This window comes from Syngnathus scovelli, chromosome 20, assembly GCF_024217435.2.
Source record: "Syngnathus scovelli strain Florida chromosome 20, RoL_Ssco_1.2, whole genome shotgun sequence".
Classification (NCBI taxonomy): Eukaryota; Metazoa; Chordata; class Actinopteri; order Syngnathiformes; family Syngnathidae; genus Syngnathus; species Syngnathus scovelli.
The window spans coordinates 10,434,182-10,454,180 of NC_090866.1; the positions used below are offsets into that span (position 1 = coordinate 10,434,182).

The window sequence follows — 19,999 nt, forward strand, 5'->3', positions numbered from 1 at the left end:
GACTCAAAGGCAAAAAATCTCATGACTCATTGGCTTTCACTGCACACTTGAAATACTTTTTAACATGCATTATAGGTCAACAGCGACCCCTAGTGTATTGTTAAAAGATAAAAATGTAATATAGTTAAAAAAAATCTAATTCTCTCTTGAAACTAAATCAAATTTGAAACCCATGATGTTGCCTAGAAACCCAACTTTGAAACCATCAACCCTAATCCAACTTGTTAGCGACAGCGTGTGTTTTGTAAACAACAAACAGCGTGGTTGTAAACCCGAGAAGTCAACGCCCTTAGAATAACTCTCCATAAACCTTTGGCCTTTACCACGGCTGCTGTGTGTAACCATGACGTCGATATAGCATTACATCCATGCCAGGGATGGGCATTAGTGATGTGTATTCCAGGTCTTTTAAGTGAACTGAATCCTTAGAATCATGTCACTCAAAAGAGTCGTTCAAACAAATCGTTCAACGAATCGTCCGCCCACTTTCGTTCATTGAAAAGATTCATTCTCTTGAACGAATCGTTCACTCACGAGCCAATACTAATGGGCACCCACACTCTGAGTGTTCCCCCGTTTAACCATCGGTGGCAACGTAAAATGGCCGTCCTCTGGCTCCAACAGCGAGGGCTCTTATCTAGTCCGTGTGGCAAATAAACAGCATTGTGAGTTCATATATGTCCGTGATCCCTGTGAGTCCCTTTGCTTTTTTTCTAAGTCCCATTTTGTTGTGTACTGGCACCGGTCACATATTCGGTTTCAATTGCAGAATTTGGGGCCCGGCGGACATAGTAATAATAGAATCACGAGGAAACTCCCTTGGGAGTTATTCCCAACACTCCCAGGATGTGTTGTGAGTTTGCATCAACTTTTTAATGCGTCATATTGTCAAATATTGACATGAAGACCAAAGATAAGCATGTGTGTGTGTGTGGATGACAATGCAATAGTTCCTGGTATCAGTAGTTATAAAACAAGTGCTCATCACAGACATTAAATGCATTATATTGTGAAGAATGAAAGATAAGTGTGTGGGTGCGCACGCATGTGGATGCACTTTGTTCTTGCCAGTAAAAGTATTTATCAGAAAGTTTCTTCCAGTCAACAGCCGTTTGTTTTTCAGGAGTCACCACCATCAGCAAGTTGTGAGAGTTTGTTAGAAAAATATTTTTCTTTTTTTGGTTTGTTTGGGTATTGGAAGCGCAACCATGGTCAGCCGCAACTTTAAGAATGTGCTGGTGGTGTCGCTGGGCTTCCTGTCGCTCTTCACGGCGTATGGTGGACTGCAGAGCCTCCAGGTAAAAATACAAGCTTTTATATTGGCTCATTTTGTCTTGTATGTTCTTCATTTTCATAATCCATGTTTTTCATTTATAATGAAAACAAACATTTGTCTTCCTAAAATTTTGTTGTTTTCTCACATACCGACAAATCTACTTTTGAGCTTTATTTGAATTCTAAATCAGTTTTGTATTGCAGTCATGATTCATCTCTTTTCAATGAAATGTCAAGATGTTTGCGTTTTGTGTCCAAGGGCCACATTTGATTTTTAAAGAGACATCATGTTATGCGGCTTCCCTCTTCAGAGCAGCCTGAATGCGGAGGAGGGCATGGGTGTGACATCTCTGAGCGTCATCTATGCGTCCATCATCATCTCCTCCATGTTCCTGCCTCCCATCATGATCAAGAACCTGGGCTGCAAGTGGACCATCGTGGCCGGCATGGCCTGCTACGTCTCCTACTCTTTTGGGAACCTCTACCCGGGATGGTGAGGACCACGTGTAGTTGACGTGCTCTCCTCTGCCTGCGTCGCTTTGGGAGGACATTGGCACTTTTTGAAAATTGTGATGATTCCTCAGGTACACGCTTATCCCCACCTCTGTGATCTTGGGCTTGGGGGGCTCCCCTCTGTGGTCGGCCAAGTGTACCTACCTCACCGTCTCGGGCAACAAGCAGGCGGCCGTGGAGGGCAAGAAGGGTTCGGACGTCATCAACCAGTACTTTGGCATCTTCTTCTTCATCTTTCAGTCGTCGGCCGTGTGGGGGAACCTCATGTCCTCTCTCATCTTCGGGCAGGACACTAACATAGGTAACCACTGCACCAACCAGGAGCAGTTTGAAAATGTGGCTGAGGTGTCAATGATGTGTTGGCAGCCGACATTTCGGAAGAGCAGCTCCGGGGTTGCGGGGCCGCAGACTGCGGCCTGATCATCCCCTCGAACAGCACCACCAGCAGGCCGGAGCAGAAACTGGTGTGGACCCTGGTCGGATGCTACATTGGCGTCGGCGTGCTGGCCATGCTTATCGTGGCCGTGTTCCTGGACAACATCGACCAGGAGCAGGCCAGTCGTTTCCGCGGCAGCGGCGAGCCTTTCTGCCACACCTTCCTGGCCACTTTCCGTCTTCTGAAGGACTGGCGGATGCTCATCCTCATCCCGCTCACCATGTACAGCGGCTTTGAGCAGAGCTTCCTCTCCGGCGAGTACACCAAGGTGAGCTTATTTGTCCTTTATCACCGTCGATGATGTAATAAAGGTCGTGTTGTTTTCAGAACTACGTGACGTGCGCCTTGGGTATTCACTACGTGGGCTATGTAATGATGTGTTTCGGGGCATCTAATTCCCTTTGCTCCTTCCTTTTTGGACGACTGGCTCGCTACACCGGCAGGGCGGCGCTATTCTTACTGGGTAAAAGTCCCGCCTCTATTGCTGTTTTCTATCGACAATTCATAATGTTTTGATTTTCTTTTAGCGGCGGTGGCGAACTTTGCGTGCATCATTGGGTTGTTGTACTGGAGGCCTCATCCTGACCAGATGGTTGTCTTCTTTGTGTATCCCGCCCTGTGGGGAATGGCGGACGCCATTTGGCAGACGCAGACCAACGGTCAGGAGATGCAACAAAAATTGGTGACTTGTTTTTTTTTGCGTGTAGAGCCCTCGTACTCATTGTTGCTTTTGTCTTTGTTGTCGCGGCAGCGCTGTACGGCATCTTATTCCCCGCCGAGAAGGAGGCGGCCTTCGCCAACTACCGCATGTGGGAATCTCTGGGCTTTGTGATTGCGTTTGCATACAGCACCTTCTTGTGTTTGGAGTACAAACTGTACATCCTGCTGGCAATGCTGCTGCTGACCGCCGTCACCTACCCGGTGGTGGAGTACCACGAGCACAAGAACCCCACCAAAGTCGAGAACGACCAACACGACAAGGAAGCCATGGCAACGGCTTTCCCAACCAACAAAGTTTCCTGCCAGACCCGACTTTGAACAAACCACACTGTAAGCTGCTACCATAATCACAACAACAATGGCTCAAAAGTGTTTTTGTTTTTTTAAATTTTACTCATACAAACATCACCTGAACAAAGTTGATCTTATCCTTTTGTAAAATAACAACTGTATGTACATTCTATACATATTTTAAATTATTGTATTAAATATACTCTGTTGTATCTTTTGGTAAGTTTGTTCATTACATAATATAAAGTTGGAAGACTAGCACGCGCCTATTGTCAAGGATAAAATGTAATCCTTTGCTGTCCTCTTGTGGCCAAATGGTGCACTACACATCTGACACAGCCACACTAATAAAGTGAATCGAGCTAAGTTATCTTTGTCGACTATAATAATATAGGTAAACATCAAATGCAATACAATATTAATGTTAAGTATTAAATCTGTCTCAATTAACTAAATCGTTTTAAATTTGGACATCATATTCATTGATTCTTGTGATTCTTGCGCATACCGTTAGAGAGAGCCAGCGTACCACCACAGATCCAATCTCGCGAGAGTCACATGCGTTTTTTCAACCCTAACCCTAACCCCTCACTGAATACAGTCAAAATATTAGAGTGCGTGTGAATCTAATCATTAACTTTATGTGCGTGGTAGAGTATTTTGGTTTAAGACAGATCTTGCACATCCAACATGGCTGACGCGTTGACGTCTCGTAGCAACGCGTTCAAGGTGTCGTGTTTACAACCGTGACGTACTGCCACTTTAAAAGAGCAAATCTCGCGAGACTCGGCTGCGTTGATTTTCTACCTGCGCCCAGCCCCTCCCTCCTGTGTCCTCCTCCCTGCTCTCCCCTCCCGCGGCCTGATTGGCCGCGTTCGAAGTCCAGTGTTTGGCTGAGGGGAGGGAGGGAGCACCATCACCACCGCCGCTAATTCCAGCCGCTCCTGTGAGGCTCCAATCCCGCTAAAGAGGCTTAGCAGTCGGTTGCAGGAGGGCATTTGGCGACTCGAACCGAAGTAGGACTCCTCTTTTCGAATTGTTCGACTGGAACGTTCAAGCGAAACCAACCTGGCTCCTGGCTCTTGGCTCTCGTCCACTGTCTCGCTTGTTGCAGTTCGGTTTCGTTTGGCGCGATGTCTGTCCGGGGCTCGGTGACACCGCTCGGGCGTTAATTGCTCCGCGACGGAATGTTTCACGGTTAACTCTTTGCATTCTTGCAGTTTACTTTGGACATTTTGCTACCTCCACAATGTGTTTTAACACCATTCCGCAGTTGAGGCTCGGTTGAGCGCCCCCACCCCCTTTCGAAGTAACCCTCCAGACATTCCGAGCCATGGCCAAGAACCAGTCCGACACACCGGGCGGCGACGTGGGCCAAATGAGCGACGACGAGCTCCTTCGTGGCGGCAAAGAGGAGCTCCTTCGTCTGCTCCGCCGTGTCGACGGCGAGAAGATGAACCTGATGATTGAGCACGGCAACCTGAGGAAGGATATCAACCGGCGGCTGCAGGTGCACCTCCACGAGATCCGCAGCCTGAAGGAGATCAACCAGAAGCTCCAAGACGACAACCAAGAGCTCCGGGAGCTTTGCTGCTTCCTGGACGACGACCGCCAGAAGGGCAAGAAGCTGTCCCGGGAGTGGCAGCGCTTTGGCCGCTACACGGCCAGCGCCATGTGGAAGGAGGTGGGCGCCTACATGCTGAAGCTCAAGGAGCTGGAGGCCAACCAGGAGACAGTTTTGCGGGAGAACACCGAACTCAAGGAAATCATCCTCATGCTGGACGAGGAGAGGAACGGCGCGGGCTCCAGGAGTTCCATAGATAGCCAGTCCAGCCTGAGCAACCTCAACGGGGGCACCGGTACTGTCCGGGACGTTGGGGATGGGAGCAGCACCTCCAGCGCTGGAAGCGCTGGGAGTCCGGACCACCACAATCACAGCCACCCCCACAACCACGTCAACAAGCCCGCTGCGGAGAGCACCAAGTTGGGCCAACCCATGCGGAGGTCCATGGACGACCTGTCGGTGCCGCACCATCACAGGAGCATCCCCAATGGACTCAATGGTGAGTGGACATGTACACACACACACACACACACACACAACTTGTGTTAATAACGTTGCCTTTAAAAGAGTGACATTAACAAATTGACATTTACTGGTGATGAGTCGGACCTTCTCTGCCTCTTCTTCTCACTGTATGTCTCCGAGTAGAGCTCAGTGCTGCCCCACTCCTGTCATTTGCCTCCCCCCCAAAAAACTGGTTAATGCGTAGTAAGCATGCGTGCGCTGACGGCGACAGCATATGCTGATCAAAATTGCTTTTAAGGATTATAGCGGTGGTTGGCGGGGGGCTACTTGGATTAACCCCACCACAAAGTCTTGATTGGGGAGATTAAATCTAACGCACTCGCACAGCATCCTTAAGTGGCCTCCCCCACCCCACCTCCGCCTGTTTGGGTCAAACTCGTTTTGTTTACCTTCCTGTCATTTTTGAGCAACCGCAGCCAACAGCATAACAAACAAAACAAAAATGTCCCCAAAACTCAGATTAATAAATACAGGAAAGGAAAAATAGGACATATGTCGATAAATTCAATAATGATATCCAAAATATGCACGCTGAATTTCTGGAAGGGAAAATGGCAGCATCCCAGTTTTAAAGAACACAAGAGCTCGGGATGAAAGCGCCATCACGGACGGTTGGAATGACACTAAACCCAAACGATCTGGAACGCTCCTTCATCCCCTCTTGGCTTCTGTCTGCTTGCTAGTTTGTTTATTTATTTTAATTTTCCCCCCGCCGTCCTCTTTCCACGCTCACATTTTTGAAAGCGGCCCATTCCCGTCGGATCACTCGGCTGCCGTGCCGTGCGACATCCGTTCCTGGAATTTTGACTGAAGGTAGCAACAAATAGGAAAAAAAAAATAAAAGCATGCAAGCGTGCACCGGGGAGACGTTAATCCCTGGCGTATATACACACACACATTTTTAACGGTGTTTAGCTGTCTTTACGTAACCTCGGTATTATAGCCCCTCCCACTAAGCTGGTGTATGGCACATTGAATCAAGTGTGGATCACAGATCAGTTCCAATATTTGTTGTTGCCTTGCTGTTCAAGTAGCAGATGTTGGTTAGTTTGGAGTCGCCGTAACGTCTCCGCTAATTTCCGTTTTGACGTTTTGCATTATATGGCGGACTCAACTTCAAGTGTGAGTGACAAACGGACAAAAACGAGGGCAGATGCAAAAAGTTCACCCTGGAAAAGTTTGCTAGCATGTTGAGTTTAAAAAATGTGTTGCGCAGTTATTTTGGTAGACAAGTGTGAGAATGGCACTCTGGCCTCATTGTGGGTGTTGGGGATGGGGGAGTCAGGGGAGGGTCGGAGGGGGCGGGGCGGGCTGGGAAATCTTAAAGGGCGGCTGGCTTGTCTGAAAAGAGGCCGGTTTCAGGGAGGCGGAGGTGAGGGCGGGGGGGCCCTGCTGTCCACGTAATTGAATTTCTGTTGCGGCCCCTCCCAACACCCATTCCTTTGGCGTCCAGCTTGTGTGTTTTTATTGCACTGGGGGGGTGCGTGTGTATATGTGTGTGTGTGTGTGTGCGCGAGTGGGCCAAGGAGAATTTTGTACTTCACATTATGTTGTTAGACAATACTTGGCTGCTTCAACTGGTTCTGGGCTTTCATCCATCATTCTTGTACTTGTTTCTGACATGACTCTTTGATTCCACTGAGTCTTGATCAACTTAACCAAGCGAGCTTTCCCATCCGAGAAAGCAGCCGGGATGTCCGAGGTGGCGCCCGCCCGGCCGGCCGGCCTCGCTGCCGACCCGATTTCCACTTTACGTCTCTCCTTCGCCCTCAGGGAGCGACGTGACCTAAAAGCTCTGAATGAAACATCTCCCGGCCGCTCGGCAACGAGGCCGCTTTCGTGGCGCTGATCCAAATCCTTTCATGTTCCCGGGTCGTTTCGGTTGGCGAGACTTTTGAGCATGCTGTGAGCGTGCCGTAAACGCAACGAATAGGATGTTTATGTCTGCGCGAAAGCAGAAGGCCCGATCGGGTTTCACCGGCGGACTCTGGCTTGCGTCAGTGGCGTCGGCCCACCGTGAGGTGAGGCCCGGCTCGCTGATAAGGCGGAGAGCAACGACGGGAGTGCACACGCCCTCGCGAGGCAGGGGGAAACTCTCAGCTGTGTACTGTCAATGAAAAGCTGGCTCGGCAGGATGTCCCACATTCCTGCGGCAACAAAAGAGGAAGCCGTGTCATCCTGGCGGTGCGGTGGAAAGGGAAAAAAAAAGAATGCGTGACCCTATTCACCGTTTGCACTTTTTCTGGCTTTTATGATCAGGCCCAAAAAAAAAAAAAAAAAAAACATTGCAAGTGAGGGGGAAGGGCTTTATTCGGTTTAGAAGAAAAGTAGTGCTTTGACGCCATTCTCAAGCATGTTTTGAAATGCTTTCTTTTTTCCTATCTCTTAACCTGGCTTTTTCAAAGGGGGTGTGTCGATTTTTGAAATCTCCCTCTAGTGACTTGCCACCAGTTCCTGCTTTGATGCGATGGGACTAAAAAAAAAAGGCCAAAAGACATGATGACTCCCCTCCCAGTCTGCATTCATCGATGTGGATTCCCGTCAACCTGCCGTCTGATCCGCCTCATTCCCAAAAAGCTGGCGCGAGAGATTTGGCTGTTCCCGGACTTCCAGCGGGAAAATTGCGTGTTCTCCAAGTTGCCGCTCTGCTTCCAATCAATTCCTGTGGCCTTGTTGCGGGTGGCAGCGGGGACTGGGGCCCGCTCCATCCATCGCCAGGGCAACGGCGATGATCATCGGGGCGAGGGGCCCGCTTGGCCTCGGAATCACTGAAGCAGTAGTAAGGGTCGGGTTGGGTCGGGCGGGGGAGGCCGACACGGAATGATGCCAGGCTCAGTTAGGTCAGCTCCTTGTTTTGCTGAAAGCTCTAAAAACAAACGGACGGGCTTTCGGGGCCTTCGGGGCTTGGGTCATTCCCACCAGTCGCATCGCATGATGCGCAACTTTTCTCCTCATTAGTCGGGGCCCGGTCGCTTCTTTTGTGCGGAGACTTGGCCGGCCGCTCTTTGACATGTTCTAAGATTAGAAGCATTCATGAAGCCTGCTCTTCGCCATCCCTTTCACATTTTGCTGCTTTTTTTTTTTTTTCCCTGGGTCGCCATCCTGTCCAAAAGGTGCTCTTATTGATTTGTAGTCAGGTTTTAAAAATCTGATTAAGATGCAAACCTGACAAGGTCGGCAAGGTCAAGCAGATGTTGTGATATCAGCAGCAAAAAATAAATAAAAATCCACCTGGGGTCCACGATCAGCACTTGGGTTCTGTCGACGCGACATGTCCTGTGACCTTGACCGGTCCCGAGCTGCCAAAAGTCAGCAAGTCGGCGCCAGAGCCATTCCTCATCAGCAAGCCGGGAGTCGTTAGACATCCGTCTGGATTTTCTGCTTGTCAGCTTTCCGAGTCAGCAAATGTCTTCAGCTTGCTTAACTGTCCACTAGTTAAGTTTTCTTTTTTTTTTTTTTTTGTTCAGGGTGGCCCAGTACCAGATCCTAGTTTGAGAAACATGTGTTGATGAGAACAAAGCAGCTTTTGGGCACTTTACGTAACCGGCGGCGAGCACTCGTGATGGATGCGATGCGTTCTGAAGCATCTGGACCGAATTGTTCGTTTCTGGAACGGTTTCAGGTAACCTCGCCGCGCTCCTCGCGAGGCTAATTTCCTTCTTCGGGCCAAGCGCCAAAGACTGGACTGAGTTAGCCAGGGAAACAATGTTTCTGTTTTCATTTGGGTGTGTGTGTGTGTGTGTGTTTTGACTTTTCAACTTTATACATCCAAAAGACTGTCTCTGTTTCCAAGAAGCCAAAATGGGTGTGATGTTTAATTCTTCGCTCCCTGAAATAGTCGTTGCTGTCGGACAAGATTTTGTAATTAGATTAATCGGCATCAATTTTGGTCCTAGACCTCATCGTGTTGGCTAAACGGGTTCATGATCAGATTTTCTCTTGTCCCCCCCCCCCCCTCACACTTGTTGAATGTGAGCCGAGTGGAGGTATTTTCCCATGCGGCGGGGGTCTTGGGTTTCCATGCCGCCACCGACCCCCCATCATGGCCTACATTAAGGCAAGCAATGGACCATCTGCCGCCGGGGCCTATTGTTCGGACCCTTTCCACTCTTCCTCTTGTTTGGAGGCCTAACATCTCGCAAAAGCAAAAGAATTTTTGAGCTTTAACGTCGCGGGTCAGTTCAGGACAGGACGCAGGCTTGGCTGCAATCCTTTTGAAATGCCGTCACAAAATAACGTATTAAGACCTCGCCACTTAAGCGAGCCGCCTCAGATTACGCGCCGGTTTCGATCAGAGGTATTTATTTGGACTCCGGCACGGCCGTGACAATCGTAAAGCGCTTATTTGACATGCAGATAAAGACGAGGTTGGCAAAACGGACGGCTGGCGTGTGTTTTATCTCTCGCCATCTGTTGGAATGCCTTTGCGTATTGACGCCGGCGGGCCCGCCACCCGGCTCGGCCCGGCCCGGCCCGCTCGTGCCATTAGCTGCAACTCTGGGGATCTTCCTGAGTCTTCAACTTTGAAGAGTTGGCCGCCGCTCGGGCAGATGTTGCGCTCGTATCTGATTACTCTCAGGCCGAGTCTTTCTGTCTGTTTCTGACTCCAGCGTGAACTCCGCACGCCAACGCTCAGCGCCATCCGAAGCTTCTTTGATGATTCCTCCGCCGCGTACGCGACGCCTCGGCGATATTTGATCTGGATCTGAAATTAATTAACGGAGCCAAAAGTCGAGCCGACTATCTCGCCATCCGATCCTCCCCGACGAAAGGCAATTGAAGCGAGGATGCCGTCGCCCTTGGGCACGGTCGAGAGGTTGTTTTTATTTGAGTGGGAGGCCGCTGCCGTTAAAAGGATTTCAAGAGCGCGATTGGTATCTTTGCCCGATGCGCCCTGGCTTAAACCCCTTAAGGAGATAGAACGCCGTTAAAGGGCACATTGATAAAAGTGCCCTTGTCGGGGGCACCGCTCTCCTCAGAGAGCGAGATCCAAGGAGCTCCCCCCCTCTCTCTTTCTTTTGCCTGTTGCTAGGATACCGTGCCCATCTATTCAATATTATGGGGTGCGCTTCTTTTGCCCCCCTCGCTTCCCAGGCGCTATGATGAAGACCGCCACCGGTGTCATGTTTAAGCAATTCCGAATGTTTTGTCATTCTTCAACTTCTCCAAAGAGGAAAAAGTTTGGAGGCATGTGCTAACGCTTTGCAGCTCTCCCGGGTCGGCGCAGATGACAAACGTTTAGATGCGGACGTCATCGCTAGCCGGCCGGAAAGTTGCGTTACCAAAAAACTCGCCAAGTTCAGTCTTCAGTGACGGTCGAAGCTCCGCCCCCCTAAAGCTCCCCCTCTTAGACCCTTTGGTTATATTCAACACAGATGTGGTAAATAATGGAAAAGCTGAGTGAGGCGGATTTTTGCCAAGCCCGCACATCAGCGTTCTATCGTGTACCAGCGTCGAGGAAATGCATACGGAATGATGTCGATCGGCTTAGAATTGCGGCGGCGGCGGTTACTTCTGGGCTTGCTGACGTCACGAATGAATCTCACAATTCAAAGTGCAATTCCACATTTGTAGCTACGAGTTCGGAAAGAGCAGCGCACCTGCGGAGAGATAAAAAATGCAAACGACAGAGGTTTCATACATTTCCCCCCTCTTTCCTGCGTTAGCCAGAAGTAAATATTTCAACAGATGGATGCGTTTTATCTGCGGCCTTTAACTGCTCTTTTACACCATTGCATGCATTTTTTAGCAGGGAGTCGGGCTCACGCACGTCGTACCGGCCGATCGTCACGTCAGCCCAAAATAGAAAGCCGGCGAGTGACTTCACGCGGACTGACAGCGTCGAGTCGTGCAGTGATTGCATGCGGTGATTGCGCAACAGGACAAACACATCGCACACTCCCTCACATTCCAGTCCAATTCGTGCCCTTTTTCTTTTTTTTTAACCACGCCTTATCTGAGGCTTGCTCTTTTCCCGTCGGTGGTCTGACTTATTTACGGCGCCTTGTTGAGTTATAAGCCGCCAGTCCTCGCCAAGTCATTATCGCAAGGCCTCGCTCGTTTTCGGCGTTCTGCTCGGAACCTTTTAAATTATCCCGGAAGCCGGTTGACAGGCAATCTGGAGGAAGGCGAGCGCGACACATTGTTGTTATATGACGTTGTAAAAAAAAAAAAAAAAGTGTTTGCAAGCAAATCACGTGTCTTGCTTGTCTTGATTGTTGGACTTTCTTGTGTACCAAACGTGACTCACATACAAAAGATAACAAACTAAATGTGTGTTTTAATTTTTTTTTATTAAGTTGAACCAGATAAGTCCAGTTCTAGTTTTATTTAAGCTATTGTATGACAAAATACTGGAAACGCTTTGTTTTGCTGATGAGAGTACACTTCCGTACTGAAGGGGGCGCACGCGAGCCAAAGGGTGTGAATACCACCCTACTTGTTGCTGTCGAGGTAGACGAGATAATTAACGTCTCAAACAATTCACGTGCGTTTGCTGCTCTGCGTTATGTAGCTTACAGTGAAGTAGACCGTGGAAAATGAGCTTTTAATGACGTAGCAAAGATAGACTAGCCCCCTTCTGTATGTTTTGAGAATGTTGGAGAAATAGTTGTCGTAAAAAGCTAGTTGCTCAAATATATCACGCAGCTGCTGTAATGGCGTCACACCTTCACGGGGTGCAGGTCAAGTAAAGGTAAGAAGAACATGCGTGCGTGGAATGCTAATGAGAACTCAACAGTAGCCAATTGAATAAGCTCCTCTTTTGGGTTTATGTATTTGTAAATCTGACTCTTACTAAAAACTGGGGTGAACACGCAAACTCCTGCCTGAATTTGTGCCAGTGGGAAGCTAGGCGAGCTAGCATATGTTCCCCACGCTAATCTGTAGCTTTTATAGTAAGATGATTAGAGGATTGATAACCCTGCATTAAAAACAAAAAAACAAAATTGTCCAGAGCCAGCACGGGTCCATTTAGCCTTCTTTGACTTCCTCTTTTATTCTAATCAAGCATGAATACAAGTGGCGTTTCAATACCGAGGAGTCACACAGGTTGGCCTCGGTACGACCCACTGAGTCCGAGCGAGACCACCTGCCGGCCCCAAGCGGCCCTATGGTGTCCTCTCTGCTAATGCGAGCTGACGCAGCGTCTCGCCAAAGACATCTGGCAGACGATGGAGGCCAACCCTAGTTTCAAAACTTAGTTTGCAATGCTAACCCTAATTTCAAAACTTAATTTGCAATGCTAACCCTAGTTCCAAACCCTAATTTGAAACCTGCATGTATAATGCCAATGCATGGACCAAATTGACAAAGGTTGCATGCAAACAAATTCGAGCGCCCCGCCCGTCGCCGCCTATTTTGGAAAAACCAAACCCTCACCCGAAAGCGAGACTTGACGACTGCATGATGGGGTATCACTGAGCTCTGTTGTAATGAAATTAGCACTTGATGAGTTGCCATTAGAGTTTATGAGGTGTGTGTACGGGTGTGTGTGCGCGCGCCGGCATCCCACTGAAGCTTTCCATGGCATTGATTCGGGCGGGGTGGGCCAACCATCTGGCTATAAACCTTTAGACCCACTCGCTAATGGGATTTGTCCCCCCTTTAGCCATGTGGGTGTATGGGTACCAGCTAGTAGCTACATGTCTGAGGTCTGACATTTAGGCTAGGCTTTTTATATATAAAAGTGGCCGTAAGTAAGGCTTATATTATGCTAAAATGCACTGCGGCCACGTTATCGTAGAAAAGCTCGGCTGGCTGAAGACGATGCCAGTCCTGTCATCAGATCAGCGGCGATGGCCTAAATTTCCAAAATGTCTGCAAATGTCATCTTGGCCTCCAGGCTGCTTGATGAAGCCTGTTTTTTTTTTTTTTTTTCTTCCTTGAGTCAAGATCTCGATATGTCACTTCCACTCTGTAAGCTCGCTCAACAGTCAGACTCGTAAAACAAGACCATTTTGAAAATAAAATTGTGTTACTTGGCATTTCTCTTTTGGCTTTGTTGGAACGTCACAAAAAACAAACGGTGACATGTGATTCCAGAGTGTGCGTGCGTTGAAACACCACAGGCGTCGGCGGTGACGACAGCCGAGGCGACAGGGGAGTGACCCGTCAGCACGCGCGCGTCTGCCACGGCTATAAATAAAAGTCCCCGCGCGCTGCGCTCGCCCGGAGTCGCTTGACAGACGTTTGTAAGTGAATTCGACTTAATAGACGGCAACAAGCGTCGCGGCGTCCCCGGTGACCTCGCTGCAAATTGAGTGAAGGGCGGCGGGGAGCGTAATTACATCCTCCGTCGTGTCAGCAAGCCAATTGTTTGCAAGCTCCCTCTGGGGAGTCGCCACGAGGAAACAAACATCATTGAATCAAATTTATAAAATTAATCATTAAAATGACAATTGACATTTGACGTGAAATGCTTTAGTAGATTAAAATATTTTTAATGCCAAGACAATTTTCTTTCTTAATTAAATCTAAATAATCATTTAAACGGATCAATTTCTGACATCTCCTTTTTAAAAGATCCAAGCTGCGTTGCCATTTTCAATCTGCGTGCCAACATCTTGAGCTAATTGTCCACACTGAGCACGCAAAGCGATCACAGGAGCTGCCGTGCAGCAGATGAAAGCGCACCCCTAAAAGCTCAGGGATCGTCCTTCTCAGCAGGCTACTAAAGAGCCTGAAGCTCTGACTGGAAAACATGAGGAGGAGGAGGATCCCTGAACCGTTTCACCTAGCGCCTTTGATCCGCGCCGACGCTCCTTTTCCGCGTTTGTTATGAAAGGCTTCGACTCGCCTCTTGACCCGCCGTCCCGCCCGATGTCCTGTGGCTGAGAAGAGGAAAAGTGTGTGAAAATCTGCCTTGCGCACTAAAAGTAAACAAAATACAAATTGGACGGCTGAGAAACGCATGTCATATTTGACTTTCAACTTTGCAACTTCAAATCAGAAATGCCAGCATAGCGCCGTAGTTGAGATTCTGGTCGGAGGACAGAGAAAGTGGGTCACCGTTGCGAGCTGATGTGATTGAAAGCGACGTGGGGTGGGGGGGGGGGGGGGGATGGAGGGGGGGGGGGGGGGGGGCGTGATGCCACGGTCCACGTCACTACGCGCACGCACACGCTGTGAGTTCCGGTCAACAGCGGGAGGTGTCAACATTGCTGTGCTCCGCCGTTGCGCCTAAGTAACAAGTCATGAAGTAAAAAAAAAAAAAAAAGAGCAGCTAATGAGTTTATTTTGGGCCTGACCGCCGTCCGGCAAGATAAAAGAGACTCTCATTACTGCATGGACCAGCGAGCGCTTTCAAAGTCCTCGAAATACAAAAGACGCCATTTGTTTTCGGTATAGCAGCACGACTTTTCGTTCTTAATGACAATCCAGCCGGGTAAAAGCGACGACCCATTTGCGGGAGGCCAAAAAAAGAGAAGGCCGTGACGGATTAGGACCGAGATGCTAAGGGTTTCACTTCCTGTTTACTTTCTTGCGGCCAATAAGAGACTTCACCTTAATCGCGTTGAATGGGAGACCAAGGTCAGGTCGCCATTAGATGAGTCCAGATTAACGGGTCACAAGGCGCAACCGGGAGATTAGCGGTCGCTCTGTGTACGTAAAAGTAACTCGGGTTGATAGAGTGCGGGGGGGGGGGAGCGTTTATTAGGCCATGCAAACTTTTCCAACTTTGATATAAATATATAAAATGTCAAACGCGCCCTGGAGAAGAGCGTTGTCAGGTGTCTCCTATCTGTCTTTGCACTCGGCAAACAAAAACAAGCGCATCCATCCCGACGCGTCTGAATCGGGCTTTGATGGCGCTGTAAATTAAACGCGGCTTTTTGGAGAACAGGCTCGGCGCCACCTACAGGGACTGGCGTGACGCGGCTCCTGTCCTCGGTTTGAACCCGGCAGTGACAAACGGAATGCGGGCGGGAGGATGTCGGGTCAGACGTGGATAACGCCAAGGGAATGTTTATGTTTAACAGCTGCTACTTCTTTTCCCCATTTTAAAATAAGCTTGACTTGCAAAATGCTGCCTGAAAATAAAAATTTTAAACTAATATTTGCAAAAGCTAATTGCAATACGTTGGGTGGCGTTTGCGTGATGCGACGTGAGCTTGCGACGTTTTGCGAACTCCCGCGGGCCGTCTGGCGCCGGCTTCTATTCCGTCTTGACGTCTTTTGAAATGCTAATGAGGTCTTTTCTTCTTCCGCTGCAGATCCCTCCTCCAACTACATCCGGCAACTGGAGACCAAAGTGCGAATCCTGGAGGATGATAACAACAAGCTACTGTCACAGGTGAGACATTGATAATGGAAAATAAAAGATCAATAATGGCGCTGTGATGCCCTCGCAAGTGGGCAAGGAGAGCCACGGTGGAAATTAAAGGCAAACTTCAGATGGGTCGAGCCCCTTATTAGTGTCTTTCAAGTAATTTTTTTGGCACGCCAAGTGAAGATTTAGAGAGCGAGAAGCCGCTTGACGCTTTGAGCATTTTTGATTTGGACCGCGATATTGCAAAAATGGTCAAACGGAGGTCGAGCAAAAGATACGCCGGCGGCCCACGATTGAACTCTTCCAGAAGAAGCTTTTTGATTTTTTTTTTCTTATTTTCCCCGCGTGCGTGTCGGTGTCGAGCCCAATGTTTAATTCATGGCGGAGGCTTCAATGGCGTGCGTCGGTTAGCTTGGCCCCCGTGGCAAAAGCGCGAGCAGACGCTAAATGACACAATCCGGCGGTGTTAACCTCCCGATGACTTCGCCCACGTTTGGAAAATGCCGGCGTGGAGGTGGGAGTGGAAAGGGTTCACGGCGAGGTCACGTCAGTCTGCGCCGATACGTGAGGATCGCTCATTAGGTGTGACGACAGCGCGCTCGCCAAAGTCTGACATCCCGTCTCAAAATGATTCCACTGTCGGCGCTATTCTCGAACGTGCTCAACAGTTTTTCTGTTTTTTTCCCCTTCTGCAGGCTCATAATCGTTTTAGTTTGTCACAGATACAAATGAAGAAGGTAAACATCCACTCAATTGTCTCTGGTGGTGGAACGTTTGAGCTCAACTTTTCTGTAGACAAAAAGAAAGCTTCTGCAAATTGTAATCACCTTTACCATTAAGTCTGTCAATAGTCAAATCAAAGCTAAATCAAATTAGCGTTAGACATGTAACATAAGCTCAAGCAGTTTGGGAGCGTGATGTTTCCGCTTTCAAGCTTGCGAGGGGAGCAAAGGCTACCGTTGCTCGGCGGTGCATTAAAGTTGATCTTGTCTCGGCTTGCCGGGGCGTCCGCCGGCGGCATAAATATTTGAGACGACAAGAGCGACACAGGTAGAGAGAGAGCCACGCATCCATAATGCACCCAGTGCTTTCTTTCTGTTGGCCAATACAAAGTGTTTGACGACAGCGGGCCTCTTGGCCGCCCACTTGTTCAACTTCCTGCTTGAAGGCAACAAAAAGTCTCTTATCAGAGGAATGCTGACCTTCCTGCCAACGCTGTTAACGTGTTGATATTAGCCGGTGCACAGAGCAGGTGTACACGTTCCCACACGAGCAACTCGCAAAGTTCAAATTGTTGGCCTATCCAGGGAAAGGCTGGAAAAATGTTGCTTGTAGATTTTGGGTTGTATTAGTCAATTTGGTGCATGTTCCGCTCTGGCTGTTTGCTTTGGCTCTGGGGCTGCGGGTTCAAACGCAATGCGCTTGTGCTTCTTTTTCTGGAGTCACCACTATTCATGTATTCATAATGACAAAGCTCATCATCATGTTTGTGTGCTCAGTGCAATCCAGGTGACTTGCGAGCCCTCCGGAAAGGGATGACCCTGTACCACTCCGAGTCGCAGCTGTCCTCGCTGCCCCAACGCCAGGACGCCTTGCACAACATGGTCAGGACTGATGCACGCATGCAGACTCACTCACTCACTCACTCACTCACTCACTCACTCACTCACTCACTCACTCACTCACTCACTCACTCACTCACTCACTCACTCACTCACTCACTCACTCACTCACTCACTCACTCACTCACTCACTAGTTATATGTAATTGGTTCAAGCTGTAGGTTAATGCTAACGCTGTTGTCCATGTTCAGGTTTCAGGTCGTCTCCCCACCAGCGAATCCTCTCCAGCCACGGGATATTTGTCATGCGTGCAGAAGCCCGAGGCTGTGGTGCATGCCATGAAGGTGAGCGGTGCCCTTTGCAAGTTTTTTTTGGCCTCAGGAGGTGAAGGCAGCTCATGGGACTTTGTGCCTTGCAGGTTCTGGAGGTCCATGAGAACTTGGACAAGCAGGTTCCTGAAGACTATGAGGATGACCTCAGTGAGAAAGAGAAGGCCATCGTCAGAGAGATGTGCAACGTACGTAAGCGTTGTCTGTCTGAAACTGTACAAGAAAAGATAACATTTGGCTTAAAAAAAACTTTATTCTTTTCAATTGCAGGTGGTGTGGAGGAAGTTGGGTGATGCAGCCGGCTCCAAACTGTCCATTCGTCAGCATCTGTCCGGCAACCAGTTCAAGGGGCCTCTGTAGCACCAGCGACAGCACCAGCCGCCAATGTTTTACCAAGTAAAGCAATTGAGAACATTTTCCTCAATTGCTTTACCTGGTAAAACATTGGCGTCTTCTCTCATCTTCCCCCAATGTTTTACCAGGTAAAGCAATTGAGAACATTTTCCTCAATTGCTTTACCTGGTAAAACATTGGGGGAAGAGGAGAGAAGAAAGAAGACGGGGAGGAGGGGAAGGGCAAAAAAAAAAAAAAAAAAAAAAAAAAAAAAAAGTCCCATCAAAAAAGACGAAGCATGTCACCATTGCGTGGGACTTTAAACTTTTCCCACAGTGTTGCAGTCAATTGACATTGGGTTGTAGGCAGAAGGTACCGACGCTGCGTGGGTTCAAGCACAGGTGCTGCCAAGGTTAGCAGACAGCTTACCTTTTTGATATGAGCTACTGTAGTGCCCCCTACTGGGCACTACATCCCCTCAGAGTACACTTAGGTTTTGACTGTAACGGGTTCTTGTTAGTTAATGCAATAAAGTCATCTAAGACTTAGGTGTAGCCGAATTTTGAAAATTGTAGTTATTGTTTCTTGTTTGTTGACTTAAGCCCCTTTCCTCAGAGCAGCAAATGTCGCAAACCAGACATTCGCTGCCCACAGTGGGGAAAGGGGCTTTGGCAACATCTGGGCTCGTTGACAGTTTACATTGTAATCACTTCACTGGTTTCTTTTATATCAAACAAATTATTTTAGGTTCATTACCTGACTGATGAAGGCGGAACAAACCGCCAAAACATGTCAGGTAATGAACCTCAAATAATTTGTTTGATATAAAAGAAACCAGTGAAGTGATTAAAAAAGGATGAACTTAGTACAACAAGTTAACATTGTACATGAAACAAACAGGAACACTTCATTGTTAGCGTTTGACTTTTTACCACACAAGCTACACATTGTGAATACTATTTGTCACCGTGTGGCGACTCTACTGCAACGAGCCCAAATGGATGCTGCGTGCATGCTCGACAATCACGTTCTCAGGTCGGTGTCGCGTTTGCTACAAGACTGTTGACTGTGCATGTTCTTGTTAACCTTTTGTGGTTCTGACCAGTTAGCTGTAACACTCTCAAAAATCTTTAAGGGATGCTTTTCTTATTCAGGCAATTTTCAGCAGTTCAGATTTTGTCTACAACGAATTTTCAATCCCCTGGGGCTCAATAAAGTATCTATCCATCCACCCATATCTAATTACCACCTTTGAAAACATTTTTTTTTTTTTTACATCAACTTAAAATGACACCACATGACCTCAAGACTCAGGTAATGACCAATCACAGCTCCGCTTGCAAATGTCACATGAGCCATGATCAGTCGCGTCCTGACCCCTAAGTCCGTGACCTCATTTTCAGTCAACAGCAAGAGCCAAACTGTTTTACTGCTGAAATTGGCTAAATAAATTAAGCATCCCCGTTAACAAAATCTCTTCTTGATGTCAGAAACAAGAGTGTGCAATGATACGTGCAAAAACAACCCCAAACAAACATGTACACTGTTCACTCTAAGCAAGCAGTATTAGGGCCACACTCTTAAAAAAACAAAAGCATTAGCGAACAATTGTGACTGTTGGTAACGGTAGCAAACTAAGTTTATGTCAAAGTTTGCAAATGTTGGCAAAACCTTGACGAGAACATTTCTTCACAAACACTCACAACTGTTCGCTGTAAAACATACTGAACACATGAAGTCAATTTTACCGCTTTTCTTTTAAACAAGGTCTTCAGTATTAGATATATTTTTAAATAGTGATTACCCAATTTTTTTTTCTCCAGTTCTGCTTCCCTCTTCAGTGTGGCCCTAATATTAATTTTGAGTCCACTAACTCTTGGTAAAAAGTGTCCTTTTCTTTTCTAGTAAGTGATTGGAAGCCATGATTCTCTTGTCAAAAAATGTACATAGACATTTGGTCTTGTGTTTTAAATTTGGAACACAAATTTGAAACTAATCGACAGCGCTGACACTCACTAGCATGACCGTAATGTCATCAATGTCTTCCTGTCCTGCGGATCGCAGCTGGCTGACTAGGCCACGTTTAGAATCAGAAGAGAAAATAAAACGAGTTGTTGATACAACAGTGCTCCTGTTTGCTTCATTTTTGCACCGACACTGCCCCCTTGTGGCAACACCAGA

The 19,999-nt window shown here is 48.1% G+C and overlaps 2 protein-coding genes across 5 annotated transcripts; both read left to right on the plus strand.

Annotated features, from left to right (window-relative positions):
* Positions 1-536: 536 nt before the first annotated feature.
* Positions 537-3,605, plus strand: unc93a (unc-93 homolog A). 3 transcript variants are annotated; one of them, XM_049757606.1, is made up of 9 exons: positions 537-665; positions 770-853; positions 1,202-1,298; positions 1,587-1,768; positions 1,860-2,089; positions 2,155-2,492; positions 2,552-2,687; positions 2,752-2,883; positions 2,976-3,605. In XM_049757606.1, exons 3-9 carry the CDS (start codon positions 1,209-1,211, stop codon positions 3,260-3,262), a joined length of 1,395 nt encoding a protein of 464 aa, XP_049613563.1. In that variant the 5' UTR covers positions 537-665; positions 770-853; positions 1,202-1,208; the 3' UTR covers positions 3,263-3,605. The 3 variants fall into 3 exon arrangements, with proteins under 3 accessions (XP_049613563.1, XP_049613565.1, XP_049613562.1); XM_049757605.1 differs by having other exon boundaries at positions 546-692; XM_049757608.2 differs by lacking the exon at positions 770-853 and having other exon boundaries at positions 538-665.
* A 498-nt stretch (positions 3,606-4,103) lies between these two features.
* Positions 4,104-19,941, plus strand: ccdc85cb (coiled-coil domain containing 85C, b). Of its 2 annotated transcripts, XM_049757610.2 has the most exons (7): positions 4,104-5,298; positions 15,539-15,618; positions 16,290-16,331; positions 17,094-17,198; positions 17,408-17,500; positions 17,575-17,673; positions 17,756-19,941. In XM_049757610.2, exons 1-7 carry the CDS (start codon positions 4,569-4,571, stop codon positions 17,843-17,845), a joined length of 1,239 nt encoding a protein of 412 aa, XP_049613567.1. In that variant the 5' UTR covers positions 4,104-4,568; the 3' UTR covers positions 17,846-19,941. The 2 variants fall into 2 exon arrangements, with proteins under 2 accessions (XP_049613567.1, XP_049613568.1); XM_049757611.1 differs by lacking the exon at positions 16,290-16,331 and having other exon boundaries at positions 4,105-5,298.
* Positions 19,942-19,999: the final 58 nt, after the last annotated feature.

Excerpts from the sequence above, each read along its gene's own strand:
- unc93a (XM_049757606.1), top strand. The coding sequence starts at position 1,209 with ATGGTCAGCCGCAACTTTAAGAATGTGCTGGTGGTGTCGCTGGGCTTC. Across the intron at positions 1,299-1,586 it reads GTGGACTGCAGAGCCTCCAG|AGCAGCCTGAATGCGGAGGA; the intron begins GTAAAAATACAA and ends TTCCCTCTTCAG. Across the intron at positions 2,493-2,551 it reads TCTCCGGCGAGTACACCAAG|AACTACGTGACGTGCGCCTT; the intron begins GTGAGCTTATTT and ends TGTTGTTTTCAG.
- ccdc85cb (XM_049757610.2), top strand. The coding sequence starts at position 4,569 with ATGGCCAAGAACCAGTCCGACACACCGGGCGGCGACGTGGGCCAAATG. Across the intron at positions 5,299-15,538 it reads CATCCCCAATGGACTCAATG|ATCCCTCCTCCAACTACATC; the intron begins GTGAGTGGACAT and ends CTTCCGCTGCAG. Across the intron at positions 17,199-17,407 it reads AGGACGCCTTGCACAACATG|GTTTCAGGTCGTCTCCCCAC; the intron begins GTCAGGACTGAT and ends GTCCATGTTCAG.